At 21.8% G+C, this 23121-nt stretch overlaps 1 protein-coding gene across 1 annotated transcript; it reads right to left on the minus strand.

Annotated features, from left to right (window-relative positions):
* Positions 1–17: 17 nt before the first annotated feature.
* Positions 18–22343, minus strand: LOC112592614 (DNA-dependent protein kinase catalytic subunit-like). The gene is made up of 42 exons (XM_025336731.1): positions 22136–22343; positions 21184–21431; positions 20439–20614; positions 20100–20277; positions 19930–20042; positions 19675–19867; positions 19347–19579; positions 19049–19227; positions 18726–18988; positions 18489–18650; positions 17412–17527; positions 16935–17345; positions 16708–16858; positions 16291–16566; positions 15994–16104; positions 14604–14806; positions 13969–14149; positions 13146–13345; positions 12928–13078; positions 12304–12526; positions 11879–12127; positions 10585–10828; positions 10337–10483; positions 10028–10143; positions 9680–9964; positions 8780–8853; positions 7677–7776; positions 7361–7601; positions 6881–7012; positions 6411–6626; positions 6186–6331; positions 3661–3834; positions 3470–3574; positions 2943–3399; positions 2552–2674; positions 1952–2168; positions 1741–1891; positions 1538–1682; positions 1310–1401; positions 1040–1172; positions 760–939; positions 18–59 (listed from the first exon to the last, which is right to left on the minus strand). Exons 2-42 carry the CDS (start codon positions 21323–21325, stop codon positions 18–20), a joined length of 7431 nt encoding a protein of 2476 aa, XP_025192516.1. The 5' UTR covers positions 21326–21431; positions 22136–22343.
* Positions 22344–23121: the final 778 nt, after the last annotated feature.

Genomic DNA, 23121 nt, shown 5'->3' on the forward strand with positions numbered 1-23121 from the left:
AATATGAAAATTAATTTTTAATAAACAAACTTTAGAACACTGTTCTTTGATGATATTATCTAAAATTAAAAAACAATAAATTTATATACTTGATATAATGTATTAACTATTAAGCTACTTGGTTATAACAAATATTACCTAATTCTGACCAAGAATTTAAATAGTATTTAAGTTTTTTTTCTGTATCAATTGTATAACAACTAGACATTGCTAATATTTTACTACGACAAAGTACATAATTTGATGTCCAATTTTCAATATTCTGAAATAAATTTATATTTAAAACATAATTTTGAATAATTGTTTGAAAAAGTTTACTTCAAATCTAAATTCATTCATGTATTTTTTAGCAAAATAAAAATTATTTTTATTTATAGCACTTTCAATTAGAGTTAACAATGACTTCACTTCATAATTGTTTAAAATTTGTTTTAAACAACATTTTTCTTCTGATGGTAATACATATTCTATATCTGTGTTGATCTTATTTAAGAAAATTGATCTGTTAAATAAATGTAATTTAGTTACCACTATTTAATAATTAAATATATTAAACTTATTAAATCATAACCTGTTGAGTAATTTGGTATCCCACAATAATAATGAGTCAGAATTTATAGGCAGTTGTGATTGCCAAATTTGAATTTGTCTTCTAATAATTTTGGTATAATCATTAGATTTAATTGAAGATGATTTTATGAAATACTAAAAAATATATTATAAATTTATAATCAACATTAAATTAATAAATAATCTCACATAGATTTCTGAAAGTGTTTGTAAATTTAACAATTTACTAGCTCGTAGCTTATAATATTGAGGTGATATATTTTCCCATTCTTTAAGAAAATTACGCATTCCAAGTTTACACCATAGTTGTGCTTTATTTAAATCATCACAACATAAAAATATCATACAAGCTTGAGCTGGTACACATGTCTATAACATTAAAAAAAAAAGGTACCTAATTTTTAATTGTTAATTATAAAAATACATTAATGATACATAACAAAGATGCATATTATAAAAAATATATTACTAATATATATTCTTCTTTATGTTTGTCATTTAACCAATTGCTAAATGTCTCAATAAATTTATCATTATACGTGCCATTAAGTATTTCATTTAATTCTGATTGTAAAATTCTATGCAAAAGATGATTTTTGTACCTATAATTTTATGAAAAAAATAAATAAATAGATAGAATATTTTAAAACTTATATTTACAATTTTTATTATATTTATTATTATTTTTACAAGGTATATATTGAAAAAATTAACTAAAATGAAATAATTTAATCCTTACCAATTATTGTCCCAAATTCTTTCATAACTTTCTCCTGTTTGAGATTTTAACATTTTTTTGATTTCTTTCCAGTCAGATAAATTTTCTGAGCACTTAATTAAAAAATAAAAAATAACAATTATTATGCTGTGATTAATTATTAAAATCATTTAATACTTTATAATATTCTTCAAACAAAAAATCTTTATCACTTTCTGAAATTAAATTTTCATCATTACATTCTAATACTGATTTAAACTTTATTTGAGCCATTCGCCAATCTTGAGATTGTTCAGCTTTCAATGCCTCTTTTAATGAATCACATGATAAATTATTAACTTTTTCCTGAAATATACCTTCAACAACATCCAATTCACCCATATTTTTGTATATCCTTTGAAAAAATAAAATGTTAATTATTTGATTATGTAAAAAAAAATTGTATAATATACTCTGCTAATTTTATCCAATTGTCATCTAGGCATTTATAAGTAATTTTAGATTTCTTTTCAATGTGTAAATCAACTTGTGTTGATTGTAAATAATTTATTGATGTTTCTATAACTAATGCTCCTAATGACATTAAGCCACACGATGTTGCGACTAAAGAATAAGATATAAATGTTAAAAATAATTATTCTTAATGATAGAAAATACACTTACCTTCAGTTACTTTATTTGGATCTAAATTAATTTGAGTGGGATAACAGCATGCTGTATCTAAAATAAATCCCGTAAGACTATGATTACCATGACTATGATTTAACATAGTAATTAAAGATTTATTTAAACTTTCAAAATATTGCTCATTAACTTTTGGATTATTTTTCAATCCATACATGATTGATGAAGAAATTATCCTTGCTATATTATTATCCCTCTGAAAAATTAGTATTTAAAATTAATTTTTAAACTATTTATTAATGATAAAGGACAATTACATTACGAAAATATAAATTATTAATAATAATAATAATAATACATAAATTGATTAATTAGAAACAAGCTGTTAAAAGACACACATTTTTAAATATATATAATTTACTATAATTTTATTTTTATAATAAAAATTGAATACTTATTTAATAAAAAGTAAAACAAATGTATGATATATAAAATTATGTTTAAAAATATCAGTGTATTTTTTGTTACTTATTCTGTGTATTTAAATAAAAATTTAACGCAAATTTCCCTGACATAATATTGCTTTCTTAATGGAAACTGTGTAACATCTGGATCAAGATTATACTCAATGATACTTACTTTGGATAATTCAATCAATGGCTTAATTACAGAAGCATTTGAAATTTCAATATCAGGAAAATCTCCAATCCTATATTTTCTATATGTGTTAACAGATGATTCACGTTTTTGTGCTCTTTCTTTCTTAAATATTTCACGTTTAACATTTGTTTGTATATTTTTTACTGCAAAATGTTTACTTAACATTGATTTGTTACGCAATATACGATTATTTTTTTTTTGTATAAAATGTGATTCTGAATTTAGTATATTATCTACAAAATAATATTTAAGTATTATAAAATAAAAAATAAACATTTTATATAACATTATACTATGTAATAAATTATGTATTAAAATATAGAAAGAATAAAAATATACCTAAATTTTGATTCCAGCTTTGTTGATTTACACCTAACGTAGATATGTTTATTTCATCTGATGGCATTTGAGAATAAGACTTTAGAATTGAAATACTATCAGTTAGTTGAGTTTGAATTATAGTTGGTTGAAATTGTAAAGTCATTGTATTTTTTATTTGGAATTTTTCCTTGATATTAGATTCAGAATTTCCAAGTGTATTCGAACGGTTAAGTTGGCTAACAATAGTGTCAGCAAATTTAGGAAAAGTAGATGTATGTTTTGCACGCCATGTTGTAGTTAAATTATAATCTTCAAATTTACAAGCATGTAGAGGATATTGAAATATATTTTGATTATAATCTAAAGCTGTACAACATGATTCTAGTAGTATGCTAACAAAATTTCCTAAAAAATGTGATTCAATATCTGGTGAGTAAAGTTGATCCAAAAGAATTAGTAAACGATCAACACATTTCAATGGTAATCTCTTATCATCTGCCCAAAATCTAATTAGTAAATAATAAAAAATGATTAATTTAGTAATGGTTATCTAGTATTATTAATGTTTTTTACAACCTAAATACTTTATGTCGAAGTTCATCATCATTATCCATAAGACCATTTAATAAGACCATTTTACATTGTTCCGTAATTTGTTTTGAAGTATTAGTATTATTTCCTCTATAAAATTTAAATAGATGCCATAAATAAATATTACTAATAATGATATTTTTTTTTTTCTTTTAAATAATAAATCTTTAACTTACAAGTAAATTTCATATGTAACATACATTATTTCATAAATCAACTTTCTATGATCATTATTTTTTTGTTGTGAAATTTCAGCAATTATTTTTATTAATATTATTAGATTTTCAGCATGAATAGTTGGTATAAGTTGTAGTACAATTTTCAAACATATTAGTTGATTATCAGTTCCACTAAATATTAGTTACAATACTATTAATATTTTGTATTTTCAATTTATGAATTAAACATTTTTTACAACAATATAAGTTATATAAAATAAATTTTATCAATCAAAATTTTTAGTACAATCATACATAATTTTTAAAATGTTAATACATACTTGTCTTTTAACATGTTGAAAAAATCATTTAGTTGTGTTATTTTTTCATATGAATTATTTATTATGGTCAATCTATTTAGAATCATTTCTAAACATTGAGTTCTATGAATACCTTGTAATTTTTCAAAAATATGAAACAAATCATCCAAATAACTTAAACAAAATTTAAATAAAAAAGATCAAAAATGAAAACATCTATTATGTTTTAAATGTTATTCAAAAATATTTTTTTAATAAAATTAATTTCTTATTTATATTTACTAAAAAAGAGTGGTGGTTAAAATAAGAACTATAATATAATAATACAAATATTTATTACCTGTCAATAATCTTCGGGTAATGTTTATGTGTATAATACAAACAACTTAAAACTTTTGTAATATCTACGCTTTCAGAAAATTTTAAAACTGAGGACAGACACTGTAGTAACTCCGTTTCATTTAATGAATTTTCATAATAGATCCTTTAAAAAAATAATACATTTATAAAATCAAATATCATATAATATTATTTATAGTACAGAATCTAGCAAAAAATCTCCCATATTTAAGGTGTATATATGTGTCAACAATGGAGGATGATTATCTTATCAAACAAAGTATTTAAAACTAAGCAATATAAAATAAATAACATAATATAATCACAAATAAAAAGATTTATTTGTATCTTTTTGAAAAACAGGAAAAATTTTTGCTGGACCCTGTATAATAATTTTTATAATTTTACTTTAATAGCATTCCAAATATCTCTGAACTAAGCACATAAATCACTTGATTATTATGTCTTAAGTTTTCTGTAAGCAAACTCAAAAAACTAGAAAACAAAAATTAATTAAAAACAATAAATTATAATAAAAACAAAATTGATTAACATAATAAAATTACATTTTTTTATTAAATTCATTGAATGGTGTAATACCATTGGTAGATAAAATTCCAATTAAATGTAAGCCACATTCTAATAATTTGTTACTTATTTTATTTGGTTTAATTAAAGATAAAAGTTCATCATAATCCATTTCTAGTGAACATTTCCAATTTTCAACGATAAATCTACAAAAAGATACATAATGTAATTTTATTTTAAACTTCTCTACAATAGATAACTCTATATTCTTCATCAGTGTTTATTAATTAACAGATTTATTGTTATGAAATATTTAAATAAGTATAAACTAAATAATTTTGGTTTTTAATAGATGACCCATATGTTTGTATACATATTAAAAATGAAATATGACATAGTTAAATGTATAATCATAACTTTTCACGAATCTATTAGGTCTGTGAAGTTGGTCGTTCAATTTCAAAATTTTTAACACAAACTTTCTGCATAATTAGTAAGTCATTTATTACTATTTATAAGTTCAGTTGTTTTAAATTATTCTTAAAAGTTTATATCACACAGCTAACTTTTATAAACTTAATCGGTTTGTCATTTCCAAGTTTTTGACTTAAACAAAATAATGTGCATAATTTTTAAGTATCTACTTATAACCATAAATTAAAACAATCAGATCAACAATTTTTATATAGAACAATTAAGTTTTATTATGAGTAATTAATGGAAGGATAAATTATAAAATTTTAATTGTATTTACAAATTACTCATGATATTTAATTAGGAAATGATAAAACAGCCAGATTTTACTGAGGTTAGTTGTAATTTAGACTTAAATGGATAATTTAAAATATCTGAACTTCTACATTTCTGATTTCAGAGACTTACAATAAAATTAACAGACTAAGCACTGAGAAAACTTTAATTAAAAATGTATAAATTGGGTGACCAACTATATAGACTTGTATTTACTATCTATTATATTATTTAATATAATTGGTTAAAAATAATAGACATTGTTATTTATTTATTTATTTTTTTTTTTTTTTTTTTTTTTTAGCATATGGCGCTTATGTCCAGGAGTAGGCCCGAAGGCCTAGTTCGGACGCCTATTTGGCAGAATTTTTAGTGGGCACCCGTAGGTTTCTGCCATGCCCGGGTGGGGGGCGGCGGCTTCTCTCTCCAGACACCGTGACTGCCTGAAGAGTGACGCCGCCCGTGACCGAGATTCGAACTGGCGACGGTGCGCGACGCAACCGCCGCCTTAGTCCGCTCGGCCACTTCACCCCCACTGTTATTTATTAATATTATAATACAAATTAGGTTAATTTAAATCAATTTTTACAGAATAAATATATTTACTTAATGAATTCCATGTTATGCTTAAATATATTTTTTACTTCACTATGAGAAACTGACAAAAGAAAAGAAAACAGCTTTTTAGCAAGAAGTTTTTCATCTTCTGTGGAAGGAACTGCAGTATTATGCCACGAAACAAGCATTGATACCTATAAAAATTAATTTTTTAATAAATTCATAAAACGTATTAATAATATAAATAAAATTATTTATTCAAATAGGTATTACCACATCAGTTATAAAATAATTTAAATTATTTCCGAGATGTTTATCTAACACAAATTGCATTAATGGACTAAACCAGTGTTTTGCATATGGTTCAAAATTAGTTTCACAATTAATAATCAATTTTATAAGTAATATTTTTGAATTTATTGTGTCTGTTGAATTATCACAGAATACTAATTTTAAATTATTCATCCAATTTGGCATATCCATGTTAGGCTAAAATAGATAAAATAGAATCTTAATAATTAAATTTATAAATATAAATACCTATCAATAAGAAATAATATTTTCTAATAAATTATCCAATGATTTTGAAAAATATTTATGTTAGTAATAAGTAATAATTGTTTATTTTAAGTAAGTAACATTTTTAATGTTTTAGATAATGAAAGGAACTATTAAGATATTAGAGAAAAAGTAAAAATTAAGCTTAATATAATCTAATAATTATATAAAAATACGACAATTACTTTCTTTGTAGTGCCAATTAGGTTTTCTGAAGTTAAGTATTTTATAACAGCACACAAATGAGCCATACATTCGTGATTATTAAAGCTATCCATTTCTAGTTCGACACTTAACATTTGATTAAATGATTGAGACTAATAACAAATATAAAAATGTTTCAATTTTAAAAAGTATACATTAGTTTTTTTTTAAATTTTATTTTAATACATTAGATATTGAACAATCTTTTATGAAGTTTGATCTTAAATAAGAACTATTATAATCATAGCTTCCTAAATCTTCAATAAGTGTATTTTTTAGATGACTGCTCAAATCGATATATACTTCAGGTATATTCTGAATGGATTTAGTCCTTATGTTAATTAGTTTTTTTTTCCACTGTGGTATCTAAAAAAATAAAATTAACATATTTTACTTTTTAAATAATCTTAATATAAAAAATATGTGAACACTTATATAAATAATTCCATTCATTATAATACCATTTCAAAGTCTATAGGAAATTCATAGCATTTAGAACAATCTACTAAATTTCTCCAAATAAATTGTTTTGTTGGACGCTCATTAAACAAAAATATTGTGTATTTATTAACATCATCCTCAGTGTTGCTAATAATAGTTATAAGCGTGTTATATGAATAACAATGTAACTGTCTAAATAATTGTTTTATTTCATTTGATCCTTTAGTGTAATCAACATTACTATAACGAACTTTCACTGCACTACGGAAACAAATATAAGTTAATATAGTTTAGTTTTTGATATTATTACATAAACAAAGTACAAAATAATCTTACGAAGTTCTAAACTGAGTTATCAAATCTTTAGATTGGCTTCCGTTATATGTGTATGGTATTTTTTTAAGTTCTATGTTGGTAAAAAACTTGAACATTTCTTCTATAAGTTTAAAACAAGCTATTTTTGATATTAATAAATGCCGTGCCTAAAATAAAAATAGCAATATTTAAGCACATTAAATTTAAATTTAAATGCAAATACTTTTCATATTAAATCCAAGAGAATAATATAAGAGTATTTATTTGTTTTAAATGAAGGTTAGTCAAATATTTTGAAATTATCATAAAAATAAATATACTGAATTTATTAAACAACACTCATTATTATAAAATCTATTAACATTTTTGAAAAACATTTTTTACTTAATATACTGTTAAAATAAAACATTTTAAATTTTTTATGTTTTTGAATGATAACATACATTTTTAATTTTATATTCTAAAACAGAAGTATTTTCAGAGTAATTTAATATACAAAAATCAAAATTCGAACTAGTAGTTAATAAATTACCAGATTAAATGAGCGGAGTAGTGAGCTACAAGATTTATTCACAAAATGTTAGTCTACAATTTCACTTATCAAAACTTTAAATATTTATAAAACTATAAGTTATAGCCTATAACTCATAAATTACTCATCTAAATTTCGATTTGAAATATTCCGAAAAACATTCTACATCTGAATATGAAATTATAGAATATTTAATATGTATGTTGTCTTCAAAAAAATAAAAAATTATAATAATAAGTTTTAGTTTTATTTTGACTGTAAATTATGTAAAAAAATATTTTTAAAAACAATTAGTCTTTTTAATAATGATTATTGTTGGGTAAAAGAATTGCTTTGAATAAGTAGCAATGATATAAACATTAATGAATGTTAATCTAAGCTATAGTTTCTAATTGTTATTTGAATAATTTAACAATTTTATCATTAACTATAATGTTAAGCATTACTTTTCCACTGTCATTTGCTAAAAGATTTTCATTTACGGTCTTCAAAATAAAATCAATTATGTCTGTATAAAATTTGGTGATCACATTTCTCGTACAAAAAGATATTATAGGGATTAAAAAAATATTTACAATCATTTCTCTCCTACTTTCAGAAATAAATTCATTTTGAAACTTTTTATACACAAAATTACAACATAGAAGTTGAGTTTCATCAGATAGTCTGAAATCAAAAAAATACAATTGATAATAAACTATTAGAAGATACAAATATGAATAATACTAAGGTTTTTAAATAATTTTCTTAAATTACTGTAAAATAAGTTTAATTAATTAATTTTTATCAAAATGCTATTGCTTAGTAGAACTTTTAATTTATGAAAATAAACATTATACAGATAATGTAGATTACAATATTAAACGCAATTCAAAATCTTTAAAACTATTAATTTAAGAAGTTTTATAATTATCTGTGTAACACAATTAAAAATTAATACCAAAAAATGGCATTTTATATAAATTATACCAAACCTTTGAAGGTTTTCATCAATTTTCTTAGTTGTAAAACATGAATATAAAATAATTTCAAAAATTAAAATTTTAGGTAAAACATAAGTAAAAAGGATTCTTTGAACTATAACTAGCAATATTTGTTGGGGTTAAATAGATTTTAACTTCAAACTAATAAAATTTCTGTTTTCAATGTAAGATAAAGAATAATTATTAAAATTACCTTTGAAAAAAATGATGCAAACAATTTTCTACTCGTTCAATAATTACATGGTTGGGATCTTTAATACACCATTCAACTATTACTTCAAATAATATATATGAAGAACTTAACTCCATAGCAGTTAAGATTTTTTGAAATGTAGTTACTATATTAGTAATATTAAAACTATGAGGATTTAATTTTGACAAAGTTCCAGAAAAATGTTTATCTCTTAAGTCCATTAGACATTTTCTAAAAAAAAAAAAATATCTTAACAATTAATTTTATTAATATAAAAGATAGGTATAACATGAAGTGAAAATTACAATTATACTACCTAATAGTACAATCAAGATTTTCTTTATAATTTTGATTTGAAACCAATTTTGGTAAAAATCCCAGAAGTCGGCATTTATGATAAATATTTAAATTGTTATTAGTTAAATGCTCACAAATCCATCGTTGAAAAAATTGCATGTTTTCATTTCTAAAATGATCAACTATATTAGATGATAATTCCACAAACTCAAATAATTCATTCCAAGTAAATTGTTTTTTAAATTCTTCACAGAACTGTCTATTGTTTACAATTTTTTCAATTAGTAACTTTCCTTGGCCATTTCTAAATATTTACACAATAGTTATTAATAATTATTAATAGAACTAAATATAATATATAAATTACTTATTTTTATTATTAGATGATCTAAGAATTTCTAAGATCACATATAATATCTGATCATTTAATGGATATTCAGTAAGCAATTTAATAACAAAAATGTCAGGATTTTTCAAATAATACTTAGTTATTGGTTTACTAAACAAACTAAAAAAATACTGACTGAATAATTTATGTTTATATTTATTGGTGTCAATAATACAATTTGTATCCATGATTAATAATGTTATTATATCGTTCTAAAATAATAAAAACAAAATGTGTAAGAATCATTACAATTTATAATTGAATAGATTATTTTTTTAATGTACTTACCCCACAATCAAGATTTATTAAAAATTCTATCAAATTTTCAAAGTATGACAATCTAGTTGACTCAAGTATTACAATTACTCCATCATTATATACATATTTAAATACATTTTCAAGAATATATTTTCGATTCACAATTTTTTCAAGATCCTATAAATATTAAGTATAGTAATTAAAATAAACATATCTTGATTTATTCTGTTTAAATGAATATTTATGTTAACAGTTTAAATAAAAACCAGTTTATTCACCAGAGTTGAAAATATATTGCATTCAAGGATCAACTGATTTACAGCAATAAAATTTCTTTTAAATGTAAATTCAGTTAATGTATTGAAATTCAATTCAATTTTAGACCAATTTTTTGAAAGATGTTGTTTCAATTTGTTATTAAATTTATTTGAAATATACGGTATCTTAATATATTGAAGTATCACTAGTTTATGTTGATTTAATTTTTCATCAGAATAAACCATTTCACAATCAAAAAGATATCTTAAAAAAAACATATTGGATTAATTAATACAAAAATTAAAACATAACATCTAAGAATTTTTTTAAAATAATACAGTTTTCGTAGCTTATCTTAATAAGCATATTATAGACTAGTCATTTTCAAATTATCGGGACTTGCAATCTCTTAAGTTATTATTTTTTTTATATACAAGCTTTTTGTTTAAAAAATAAACTTATTGATAATTACTGATTTATGTGTGAAAAAATAGACCAATTTGAAATTATTAAATATATATCAACATGTATCTGGATCTAATAAATCCTAAATTTAGTTACAACTTGTTAATTGAAGAATAATGGTATAAACTGATACATGATCATAGAATAATTTTATTATAAAACATATAAATTTATATTTAAATAATCTTATTGTACATTCAGTGCCTAACTATTAGTGTAAGATAGGCACATCAAACATAAAATATCAACTGAGCCAAAAATATTGAATAGATTACTATGTGGGCCACACAATAAGCTTATTGAATGAAAAAACATTTTATACAAATTTATAACAATTATTATTGTTAGGAAAGTATACATTATACATAATGAATACATCAAAATATATTTCTCTTTAACTTAGTTATAAAATAAAATAAAAATTGTATTTATTACATGGTACTTTTTTAAAGACGCATGCAAGTTGGTAATTATATCAATAATATTAGACAAATACATCCGATAACATAAATACAATTTTTATAAATATATATGTATAGATAATAGGCGTCAAATTATATATCATATTAGCTGATATTGACATAATAACAAATTATTTAATATGTATGCATTTAAGGAATTTTACCAGAATCTGAAATTAATGTAGTTTTACCGAATATATTGTTTTGACTAGAATCAATTTAGATGATACTGACTATAAATATAAATAATTATAAGTGTACATTGATCAATCAGCTTACAACTTGTGATGTCACTAATAAAGGTAGAGTTAGTTTTTTAGTTTATTAAATGTATTATATAAAATCTAGTAAATAAACATAAGTTATAGTAAAAATATAATTAATTTACTTGATAGCAAGATTATAAACTTTCTCGTGATTTTCATCATCCAATAATCCACTAATTAAATTATTTTCAAATGCATTTATGAATTGAAAAATACCAACTATAACATGGTTTTTTAAAGTATTAAAATATCTAGATTGAATAATAATATTTTTGTCACTTTCTTTGAATGGTATGTTTAAATAGATTAACCATTCCATTAAACTGAATTCTTCAATATGAAATAAAAACTGATGTATAGACTGAAACAAACTAATTTTTTTTTTTTTTTTTTGATTTAATATTTACTAAAAAAAAAAATATAAGTTCTAGTATTTAAAATTAAAAGTATTTTAGAAAATTAAGATAGAATACAAGAAAATTTTTTAAAAATTAGTATAATATAATAATTATAATAATAGGTACTCATGTTATATAACCACTCTTACCAGGAACAGGGATTTTTCAATACTATAATATCCATCATGCTTCTTTTAAAAAGTGATGTATAACAATCTAAAGTAGCAATAAGTTGATTCAACCAATGTATTAAAATGTTAATGTTTGTCAAAACATTAAATGAATTCAAATCTCGTTCAATACATTTAATTAATTCTTTTTCTCCGTGTGACATTATAAATGAATTTATAATACTTTTTAATGAATAGTGATCTATAAAAAATTTTAGATTACTAATAAAAATGTAAAATAATAATTTGTTATAAATTAAACAGATATTTCGTGATTTCATATTTTTAAAAATATTTAATATATTATATCATTTTATTATCATCTATAAAGACTTTATAAATTTATGAAGTAATGTTTTGTGCATAATATGTCAAAATAAAGCCAACATCAATGTAGTTAGATACAATTTACCTATACTCAATCTTGAAATACATTATTTTTGTAAAATGATTACATAAAAGTATTTCCATTTTTTATCTTTAAAACTTTTATACATAAAAAAGATTGTATAATAATTTTTAAAACATTTCAAAATATAACAATACAACATATTTTGTTCTACGAGATTAAAATTGTTTAAGTAAAATAATAATTTGTATTACCTTTTACATTCTTAGAAAGAGAATTAGCCATATTTAAACACTTTGACCTACAACTGGTCATTGGCGAACCAATATATCTTAAAAGCCATTCAACTACATTAAATAATTGAGTCCCAAGAAATGGTTTTGGTATTATTCGTGAAATACAAACCTATATTAAATTCCAAAAATTTAAATTAGTTTATAGTTCATATTATAATAATATAATTCTACATTACTTCATTAAATAAGTTAGATTTTTCTAAGAATACTCTTTGTAAATGATCTATAGATTTTAATACGTGTTGTTCTGAATTTGTTGATTTGGTTGAATCAAGTTTAACAATAAAATAATATAACAATTGAATCCACAATTCATCAATAATATTTTCATCTTCACGTAGTATAGAATAGCAAGAATTAAAGGCAATAGCAGCTCCTATATAAAATATACATAAATATATACATATTAGAATTTTATAGAATAAAGTTGCTTACAGGTCCATATATGACAAGCTACAATGAAAACCTCAGCAGGCTGTTCAAAATATGGGCCATTTATAAGTGTTTGATTTTAGTTTTATTTTTCATAATAATAATAAATTAGTATTAACATTAGAAGAAAATATAATTGAATCAAATTATTAAACCATTCAATAGCTGTAACTATAATCAAATATTAAAAATTTTATAATTCGGTCGACCTTGCCTATCTGGTGCTAATTACTTAGACTTTATACAAATCAACAAAACTCTTGCTTTTACAATGAAACAATTGTTTATAAATAACAATTAATATTAAATTTAAAGACATATTTTAATGATCACTATTGCTCATAAGTATATTGTATTTTAATAATCTCTTCAATTTGTTTTGATATAATTTATAATTTTTTGGATAAAAAAAAAATTTAAACTTTAAACGCAAGATTCATTTATAAAATATTTATATTTTTATTTTAAATTTTAAGAAACCAAAACTACAAATTATAGACAATATGGATATATACATTTTAAATAATGTACAAAGATAATTTTATATTCATTAATAATACAATTTACCTAGCTGTTTATTTGGATCAGAATGCAAACAAAAGGATTTAATTTTTTTTATAACAATACGCAAACTAATTGAAAGTTTTTGAGATAAATTGCTTTCTTTTAATGACCAACGTAAAAATTCCATAATACATTTTGCAGAAAAATCTCTAACTGCTTCATTGCTATTTTCTGATATACTATCCTGCAAATACATAAAAAGTAAAAATATTATTTTTTCAAACTAATCAGTCATTATTATTTATGCATAAATTATATAATAAAATGTAATCTGGCAAATAAGAAAGAATGTAATAGGTTAAAATATGCAACTAAGAGAAAATATACTACTAAATTAAACAGGTACCTACTCATCATCAGAGCAAAATTTAAAAACAAACTTTGTTAATAATGAAAAATTGAAAAACAAATTACTTAATTATCAACAAATGAAATGACAAAAGTTGAAAAAATTTGAATAACAAATGAGTAACTTTAACGTCTTTAACTATAAAAAATGTAATAAATTACAACTTATAATTATATAAAAATGATTAAAACATAAATATACTTTTTTATTTTTAAATGTTTAATATGTTAGTATAAGATAATTCAAATAATATGTCATCCAATCCTAAAATAAATAAAATTGTTTTTACCATTAATATATCAATAATAATAGGGGTATAAATGCTATTATACTGGATTCCACTTGCAAAATAATGCACAATCCCAATTGCTAAAGGTTCAAAAAGTTGTTGAATAAGATTATCCATATCACAAGCCAATTTTATAACTATTGGAATAATTTTTATTGTAACTATTTCCATTTCTGTTGGTTTAGAACGTTCTAATATAAGATCTATAAAAAAAAATATAACTTTAATTTATAAATCAATAATCAATAACATTTTGAGATACAAATAGAATATAATATTTTATTTTTATAATTGTTATATGTTTATAAAAGGCTTATAGTCTTAGAAACTATTGAACCAACTGGCATCAAATTTTGCATGTATATTATTTGAGATTTAAGGAATATTTTTGCTTTGATTTTAATCCATATAGGTTGTTTATACATAAATTTAATTTTCCTCAAAAATTAAATATTGTTTTTATTTATAATTAGATATATTATTGGTTATAGAAATAACATTTTAAAAACAAATTAATATAACCTAGACAACCTGTCATACATTGCGATTACGGGTTATTTTTTTAAATAAAAGAAAATAATATTTAATTAATTGTTTGTTATTCAAATAAACAAAAAAAGACAATATCTACATGTTTGTAGTTCTCAGACTCAAACATTTTAAGATTAATTTTGACAAAAATTTCAAAGATTACTATTAGATACTAGGAATATTAGTTTAGAGAGTAGTTCAAACCATAATTAAATTATTTCAAAAAGTAAGATAGATGGATACTAAAATATTGAACTACGGATTTAACATGATAATGTTTGATCATTTTTTTCCAGACAAAATTTCGTTGCACAGATAACTATCTGTATAAACTAAATCTAAAATAAACCACAATAGATATTATTTTAGAGTACAATTAGTCTATGGCCAATTAATTTTTTTTCAGCATAATTAATTTAAAAAATAAAAATAACATATAATATTAATAATAAACATAATGTATGAGCAGTTCAGGCATATTTTTAAATAGGCTAAGATATAGTATGAATTTTAAATGTTATAAATTATGATAAAATAATAACTATTTTTAACAAACTGTTCTGAAATATATAATTATCTACATTCTTTAATATTAAATAATTAAATAATAAAACTATGACAAGGGCTAATTAAATCATTCACTTATGAAGTAATTCATTTAAAAGACACAATTATCATATTAAATTTTAAAAATGAAATCTATTTTTCATAAATAACAAGAAAAAAAGTTTAAAATATAATTATAAAATATTTAGATAATTGAATTGAAAATTATGCATTTGAACCTTAATTTATTTGTAAATTAGTATTGTCTCACATCAAATATAAAAACTAATGATAATTAACTATAAAAACTTACTATTTCCAAGATAAAGTATAATGTAGGCATGAAAAATTTCACACGCAGTAAATCGAATTTGACGATTGCTGCAATATTGGCATAACTCTAAAATTCTAGGAAGAAGATGATCTAAACAAATTAAATTATATAAATAACTCTTAATAGATGTTATTAATAGGTATTTAATGTCTATACTCCAGCTCATGAGAGAACATACCAGAGAGCGGTAATAAAAATCTCTAAAAACTCACAAATTTCACATACTTATAATGCTGGAGTATAGTAGTTCTATTATGTCTTAACAACATGACTCACCAAAAGAAATGTTTATTTTACAATCATTAAATGATAATTGGTAATTTATTATATTGCGTGGATAGTTTATAATTTTATCCGGATCTCCCAGAAGTTTTAAACAAGTAGACATATCCAATTGAGCTATATATTCAAGAATTTGAATCTGTACAATTTCTAGTTCAGTTTCCGGTTTCATAATTAGTTTATTCTGTTTAAGTAATGTTCTTTTTTTATTATCTTGTATTTGCATTTTATCTAGTATTAAATTATTTAACTCAACTTCATTGTCATATCCTAAAAATAAATGTATTATGATAAATATATTATGTTTACCACAAGACATGTAAATTAATTTGTCATTTTATAGAATACTAATAAGACAAAACGGCAGTTTCTTAAAATTATGAAATAGCATATTTAGGATTAAAATCAAACCTTTAGTCCTAAGTAATAAATCAAGATATGGCATAATGCATTTTAAAAGTTGATCCATTTCATTCTTTGATAAATCTTGTTGCCATGTTTTAAGAGCACTTACAGCAGTTTTTGCCAAAGGTAGAAATGTCGAACCCACTATTAGTGTAGACTTAAAAAAAGTTATAAAAACATAATATTATACATTTATTTGTGATTTTTTGATTTATTATTTAAAATAAAATTACTTTTACAACTTCCACTATCTGAGTGTTAAATATTTCTTTAATAATAACTGAAGGTAAATTCATTAACATTTTAAGACAGCAATACTGCAAATCTCCTTTAAATGTATTTATATATACCATTACACAATTCACATATTCTATAATGTTTTCCTTAATAGTATTATTGTTAGTTTCCTCTAAAAATTTGCACCAATCTAGCTCTTGAAAAATAACAGTTAATATCCTATACAATGAACTAATAGTTGGATATTCAATAGAATGGTTGATAATAACATTAAGAGTATAAGGCAACCATGAAAATGCAGATTCAATATCAAGCTCAAGATTATGCAATACATCACTGTAAATTTCAACTAAATTAACCAAAGCTGTAATATCTGAAGGTTTTCTGGCAATATATTCAACTTCCAACTAAAAAATAATATTAGATGAAACATTAATAAATATAGATAGAGTTAAAATTGAAATGTTATATACTTCATCTGAAGATTTATTTGTAAATAAATCTAATTTTCTTATTATTTTTAAAACACTGGACATAAAACTACACATAAGTGATTTTTCTAGTATGGATTTTACTATTATTGGTATATCTGTAAAAATCATATGAATAAATTTTTTTTCAAAATCTTTTATAAAATAATTATATTGCTAAGAAATTTTAATCAATCAACATTTTTTGTTTAAAAAAAATGTTCAAATTTTGCTATGTTTGACAAAAAAATAAATATATCATTCAAAATATAATTATATAAACAAACATGATTGATACCTACTACCTAGTCCATAAAGTTAAATAAAAGTATAATTAAAAAATGTATTTTATTTCAACGAAATAGACTGATTTTGGAAATTCTAATCTTCTATATATTTAATATAATAATGAAAAAATATCATTCCAAAATTACAAGGCTTTTTTAAACGTTCAATAAAAATATAGAATAAATTCCTGATCAAATAAAAACTATGTTTTAGTTTAGAATTATTTTCAATATTAAAAGCAGTTAGTAATAAGTAATAACTAAGCATAATTTATATAAATGTATTTAAATTAAGTCGAATATTTTTATAAACAATTTACAATTTAAGGCTACTAGTATTTAGGTAAAATAAATATTGATACAGTATTTAACTTTTTTGTAACTAATAACAATAAATATGTTAATTTTTAATTTACAGTTAAGTAGAGATAATGACTAATTTTAAATTTATTTTATGTAATCAAGAAATTTAAAAACTATGAGGTAAGAAAAAATAGGAAATCACAAGAATAACTTAGATAAGCCTTTGTATAAATACATTATTTACAAGAAATTTAATATTTATTGATAAAATTATTCTCACTAACATGATTTTTATTTATGATTAAAACTATTAATCATCAAATTAAAAATTTTAATTAATACTTAAATTTAAAAAAGCAGTTGCTAACTAACTTTAGTTATTTATAAAAATTAAAAAAAAGTATATGTTAGATTTTTTATTGTAAGATAAATACTATACTTTTTTCAATTGAATCTCTATTTGTAAAGTATAAGATGAAAAATTTCTTACTTAAATATAAATCGAATAAATGACATTGGTGTGCTTTTAATAGAGATATCCATAGTGAAACATAATTAGTACTTTTAATTAATACATGCCCAGTACATTCTTCTACTATTTCAGCATCAATAGCTGCACGATGTGAACAAGATTTTATTAATCCTACATAAACTATAAAAATAAATTATTTTTTATTAATAATGAATTAAAGGAGTGTATATATATAAAGAAATACAATAAATTTACATAATTGTTTTAAGTACTGATCTAAAATTTTTTCATGCGATAATGCTATACAGTATATAGAAATAATTATAGCATTACTAATATTGTCTTGCCATTCAGATTTTGACTGAGCAAATATAAAATCGTTAAAACAATAAATGCTTAATTTTTGAATAAATAAAAATTGATCGGTGTTTAGAGATTTAATATTTCTTATAATCAGTGATAATGAATTTAAATAATTAGCTGCGTTTGGATCATAGGTACTTTTTCCAATTTGACAACTAAGAAAAAATAAATTAGAGTAATTAAATGATCATAAATAGTTGGAATAAAAAATATACTTTAAATATTTTTCTTCAGCTTTTAGAGACAAAATAGTAAATATTTCAATTAAATGTTCTTCTCCCAAAAGATTATTACATGGTTCAGCTAACCAACCAATACTTCTTACTACTGCTGCATGTTCTTGATAATTTAACTTGAGATCACATAACTTTAATTTTAAAAACTTAATCATATTCTAAAAAATAAAAACAAGAATAAATTTAAAGAGTTTAAAGAGTACATTATAGTGGAATAAAATAATATAAATTTGTTTAAAATATAATTTATACAAATTACATTATTATTAATTTATACTTTTATTATTTCTTGTTGAATACTTGATCCAGTATTTATATTATGCTTTGAAAATTCTATTGAAGCCCCTTTATAAAGAATTTCAAACGAAAATAATCCAATTTTTTTATCTTCTATATTTGGCAATAAACTCCAATCCCAAAGCTTTTTTTGAAACCACATAATTTCAGTTAAATTTTTAAATAATAACTTTAAAAATAATTGAATGTGTTTTTGAAATAAATTTAGACCAGCTGAAATTAATATATTGTTTTTATATAGTAGTTATAGCAAGTAATAGATTTAATTTATTATTAATACTTATAAATAATTATAATTAGTATCATACTTCGATTAATAACATGTCTTTTATTTTCTTCAACAATTCCAATCAATTTTTTTAATATTTCATACAAACGTAGACAATAATCATGAGTTTTAATATGGTCTGCAAAATTATTTAAAAATCCTGTCAATCCATTTAAACATCCTATAGCCACAGGAGGTAAAAACTTTTTTAAATTTGTCTCTCTTATATCTATCTGCAAAGTTACACATTATAATATTTTTTCAGTGGAATAATAGTGATAAAAATAATAATAACTTGATTTTGGAGTTCATAACAAAAGAGATTCATAAGTTTATCTTCATAATTTTTTAGGTACATAGGATGATGTTGAGCAATTACACCAAATAGATTATATATATGCTGGCGAGCTAAAAATTATTAATATATCATTATTATTTAAAATTTAATTGGATAAAAAAAATTACCTGTAGGGGGTATTTTGTCACCTAACGAAACTTGATTATCTAAGTGTTCAACTATTTTATTGATTTCAATTTGATCACTGAAATGTTTTATTTCTAATAGTTTTTCATATATTTGATAAGTTCTTATACTTAAGTCTGCATTTTTTTTTGAAGTTATGATGGATAGATTACATAAATTCTAAAATAAACATGTTATTATTTAATATTATTTTTTAAATTCACAACTATTAACTAAATTATTTAAAAAAACATAACAAACAATGGAGTCCACTAATATAGACATATAATATATGCATCTATTTTTTTATAATTAATTGAATTAGGTATATTTGTATTTACCATTATTGGTCTGATATAATTAACAACATATATAGGAAATAACTCAATTAACTGTTGAAATAAGAACAGAATATCAGCTGTAACCATTTTAGTATTTGTTGAATCTAAGCTGATTATTGATTTTGCAAAACGTATAATTCCTTTATCATCCGCAAATAAAATTTTGAGAGCTAACTCTAAACATAGATAAATACATTTTATAAACAAGATTTTATTAATTGCATGTATACCTTATTAATATTAATAGTTATTAGATGGTAGTTTTATCAAGTAGATACTGAATTCAAATAAAAGAAAAAAAATGTTGAATATACTTATAAGGAGAGTTTATTCATACTTAAGATTAAGTACAGAGTTAAGGAGTCAGTCAATTTTAGTTATAGGTTACTGCAACAAAATTACTATTTTAATAATTTAATAGTAATTTAATTATTTTTACTGTGAGTAATTTATGCAGTTAAAATTAAATTATATATATTTTTTTAACATATTTCAAGAACCAAATGATAATAAGTAAATATATCAAATATAAGTACAAATTTTTACTTGTAACATTTATATAATGGATATTTAAAAAAAATTTTAAATCAAAATTTGAATCAACCTAAATACTTGATGATTTTTTTATAATTAATAGTTGTTAACTATCATTAAAATGATAATCAACCTTTTAAAAACTGTACTGTTAAGACAATAGTTGTGCTCTCCCTGTAAAATTCATATTGTAGATATTTTAATAAATCACCAGATTCAATAGATGTGATATCACTTTTGAAATACTGATTTATCTGAAAAATGCGCTGTTGAGCAGCTAGAACATCCAAATTACTACCATTTTGTGCAATATCTGTGTGTAGTGCACACAAACATAATTTAATGGTAGACATTCTGTATAAAATACTTGTACAAATTATAAATATGTCCCAAAAATGTTTCACATATAACACTTATGAATGTCAAAAAATCATAATGTTGTTAGGTTTACTTTGTATTCTGCAAAATAAAAAGAAGGAAACAAGGTTTTTGTAATATATTTTAAATAACAAAACTATTATAATAATACTATAAGTTAAAAACTAATTATATCATATATTTTATGAAATTTAAAAACATATTCATATTATTTAGTAACTTCATATGATTTTGTCTATAAGCAAAATATTATGAATGTAATATTTAAGTTGCATCATATATCATAAATATTAAATAGAGTGAATTTATTGAAATAACATAATTGGTGCAATTAATTAATACTTGGCAAATTACCTATACAAATATCAGAACATATGATAATTTAACATATTCAACACATTTTGTAGGTATACCGTATGCATAATGTAAATTTTACATTTGACAAAGCTCATAGTTACCACATGGCATAAGCAGCTAGTTTTATAATTTATAAATGAAACAAAATATACATGGAAATATGTTATCTAATAAAAATTATTCAAACGTCTCAAAAAAATTAAAATGTTTATCATAATAAATATTAGTAAATAGTAATAAAAAATAAAAAGCTAGCTAAATTAATAAAATTTTAAGTTAGATTTTAATGCGAATAAGAAATACTACTTGGGTGTTTGGTTTTAGGAGCTCTTTAACTATTGAGTTCATGCTTCATTAATTAAATCTATAAAAACTGAAGAAACTAGGCAAGAACTATTCAATAAACTTAAAATGTTAGAAGAACGTACAACAGAAATAGAATTACGTGCATCATGTACAATTCACGTCGCCACAGTAAACACTAAACATTAACTACACTATTACAACAGACTACAGATAACAGTAAAAGGAAAATGGTTGTCAGTACACAGTGACCACTTGTTGAATATCGCAACAAATTAATGTAACCAGAGGAAAAAAGTACTCACAAGTCACAACTTACAAGAGTCGGTTACATACTTACACAAAGGTTATCCTTATCAATATCCATAGTGATTAGTGGCATAATTACATAAGCTAAAATGTGGCGCAACCTGGCAACCATATAATATTTAAAAGTGTGCTATCGCCTCTTACACATAGAGTATAATGTTTTCTAAGAACAAGAACAAAAATACTATGCAGTATGCAGGAATTTTTATCATGGAATAAAAATTATTTTTATTTTTATCAACTTCTTTATGAAAAAATTATAATCTGGCGACTGCAGTACAGTAGACTGCACTAAAAACTTAAAAATAAAATATATAAATTATAAATTATAATATCAAGTATATAAATATATTAGTTTGGTATTGTCGCCTGTCGGTATTGAAATTTAAAACCTTGTTGTTATTGAAAAAAATTCAATCGGAAATTCATTCTTATTGAATGATGAAAGTTTGTAGATTTATTTTTATTAAATCGTATTACTTTGGTGCATTTAAAACGTTACCAGTTTAAAATATAGGTATTATGAAACCGAAGACAAATTTGCTTGGTAACGTAATTTTGTTGAAAATATATATAATTATTAATTATTATAATTTATAAGTTACTATAATGGTTACTATTTCAAACAAATACTAATTTTTAATAGCTAATACTAAAAAATCTGACAAAATGATATTGACCAATGGTTTATTTTCCTAGTACCACATGATTTTTAGGTACATTTTTTTTACTACGAATAGAATACTTTTTTAAGAAAATAATTTTTTGACAAAATATAATAAAAACTAGCCGACCCGGCACA

This window comes from Melanaphis sacchari, unplaced genomic scaffold (genome assembly GCF_002803265.2).
Source record: "Melanaphis sacchari strain LSU unplaced genomic scaffold, SCAv2.0 Contig182_pilon_pilon, whole genome shotgun sequence".
Taxonomy (NCBI): domain Eukaryota; kingdom Metazoa; phylum Arthropoda; class Insecta; order Hemiptera; family Aphididae; genus Melanaphis; species Melanaphis sacchari.

What these genes read in the sequence shown, in the direction of transcription:
- LOC112592614 (XM_025336731.1), bottom strand. Translation starts at nt 21,325, where the DNA reads ATGTCTACCATTAAATTATGTTTGTGTGCACTACACACAGATATTGCA. An exon ending in AATCTAACTTATTTAATGAA is followed by an intron (nt 13,079 to 13,145) that starts GTAATGTAGAAT and finishes AATTTAATATAG; the next exon opens with GTTTGTATTTCACGAATAAT. An exon ending in CTCAAATAAAGTTTAAATCA is followed by an intron (nt 1,402 to 1,537) that starts GTATTAGAATGT and finishes TTTTTAATTAAG; the next exon opens with TGCTCAGAAAATTTATCTGA.